Source organism: Lactuca sativa, chromosome 6, assembly GCF_002870075.4.
Source record: "Lactuca sativa cultivar Salinas chromosome 6, Lsat_Salinas_v11, whole genome shotgun sequence".
In the NCBI taxonomy this organism is placed as follows: Eukaryota; Viridiplantae; Streptophyta; class Magnoliopsida; order Asterales; family Asteraceae; genus Lactuca; species Lactuca sativa.
The window spans coordinates 89,306,958-89,308,026 of NC_056628.2; the positions used below are offsets into that span (position 1 = coordinate 89,306,958).

Below are 1,069 nucleotides of genomic sequence, written 5' to 3' on the forward strand. Positions count from 1 at the left end.
ACTGCTTAGTTTGAAGAAGGTACCCCTACTCCACAGAGAGGGTTTTGCCGACTCAACTAACGTATTGCAGACAAAAGCTAAATTACTAGAAAAAACAATAATATTCAAGTGTGTAACATGTTTGCAAAGGACGTGCAAGTCCACCGAAGCCCCTCTGCGGACTAGATGGTTAGTTTTGAAAATGCTATTTTTTGTATTTTTTTTAACAGGAAGGTTAATATTTTGGTATTTTTTGAAATTTGTCAAATAAGATTACTAAGATCTTAATAATTGTAGGTTTTTATGATGGAATGATGTGGGACACATGAGTTGGTGAGAGGCCATAACCTTCACTCAATTATCACCCCCTCATTTATTGCACCACGGCACCACCATCAAGGACCCCTCCAATTACATATAATACGATTTCTTTCCAAACCAAATGCTCAAGAATCCCAAATGAAAGTCCTCTTTTTTGTACTTTTTTCATCAATCTTGTTGATCAAAATCTCATCTCGGGTTTCAAGTTTAAACCCTGATTCAGTGATAAAGGATGATCTTGATACAATAGCAGAAGATGAGATGATGATGGAGTCTGAGGCCAGTAGGAGGCTGTTGCTGATGGGGAGGAGGTATATAAGTTATGAGACATTGAGGAGGGATGTGATACCTTGTGGTACACCTGGTGCTTCATATTACAACTGTAAAGGGAATGGAAATGGGGTTGCAAATCCTTACAACAGAGGATGTGAAATCATCACAATGTGTGCTAGAGATGCTATAAATACATAATCTTGAATGCCGGAAATGGTAAAAAGAATTTCATCCTTTTGCTTGCCCTTAAATGGGGAATCCATGTTTCATGTTGGATTATATTGGTGTTGTCATCTTCATGTGTAATAAGCTGATTTTTTAAGGAAAGCCTACATTTGCACCATGTAAATCTTACATATACGTCTGTTAGATTGTCTTAATACCATAACCATATATTTGTGGAATTCCTATATTTGTTTTAGGGAAATTGATTAAAAGAAACAAAAATGTGAAAGCCCACTAGGGATTCTAATTATGTCTTGTTTCTCATTTTAGC

At 36.4% G+C, this 1,069-nt stretch overlaps 1 protein-coding gene across 1 annotated transcript; it reads left to right on the forward strand.

The window, feature by feature from the left end:
- Nucleotides 1-438: 438 nt before the first annotated feature.
- Nucleotides 439-771, forward strand: LOC111912044 (protein RALF-like 24). The gene has a single exon (XM_023907795.1). It carries the CDS (start codon nucleotides 439-441, stop codon nucleotides 769-771), a length of 333 nt encoding a protein of 110 aa, XP_023763563.1.
- The last annotated feature ends 298 nt before the right edge of the window (nucleotides 772-1,069 follow it).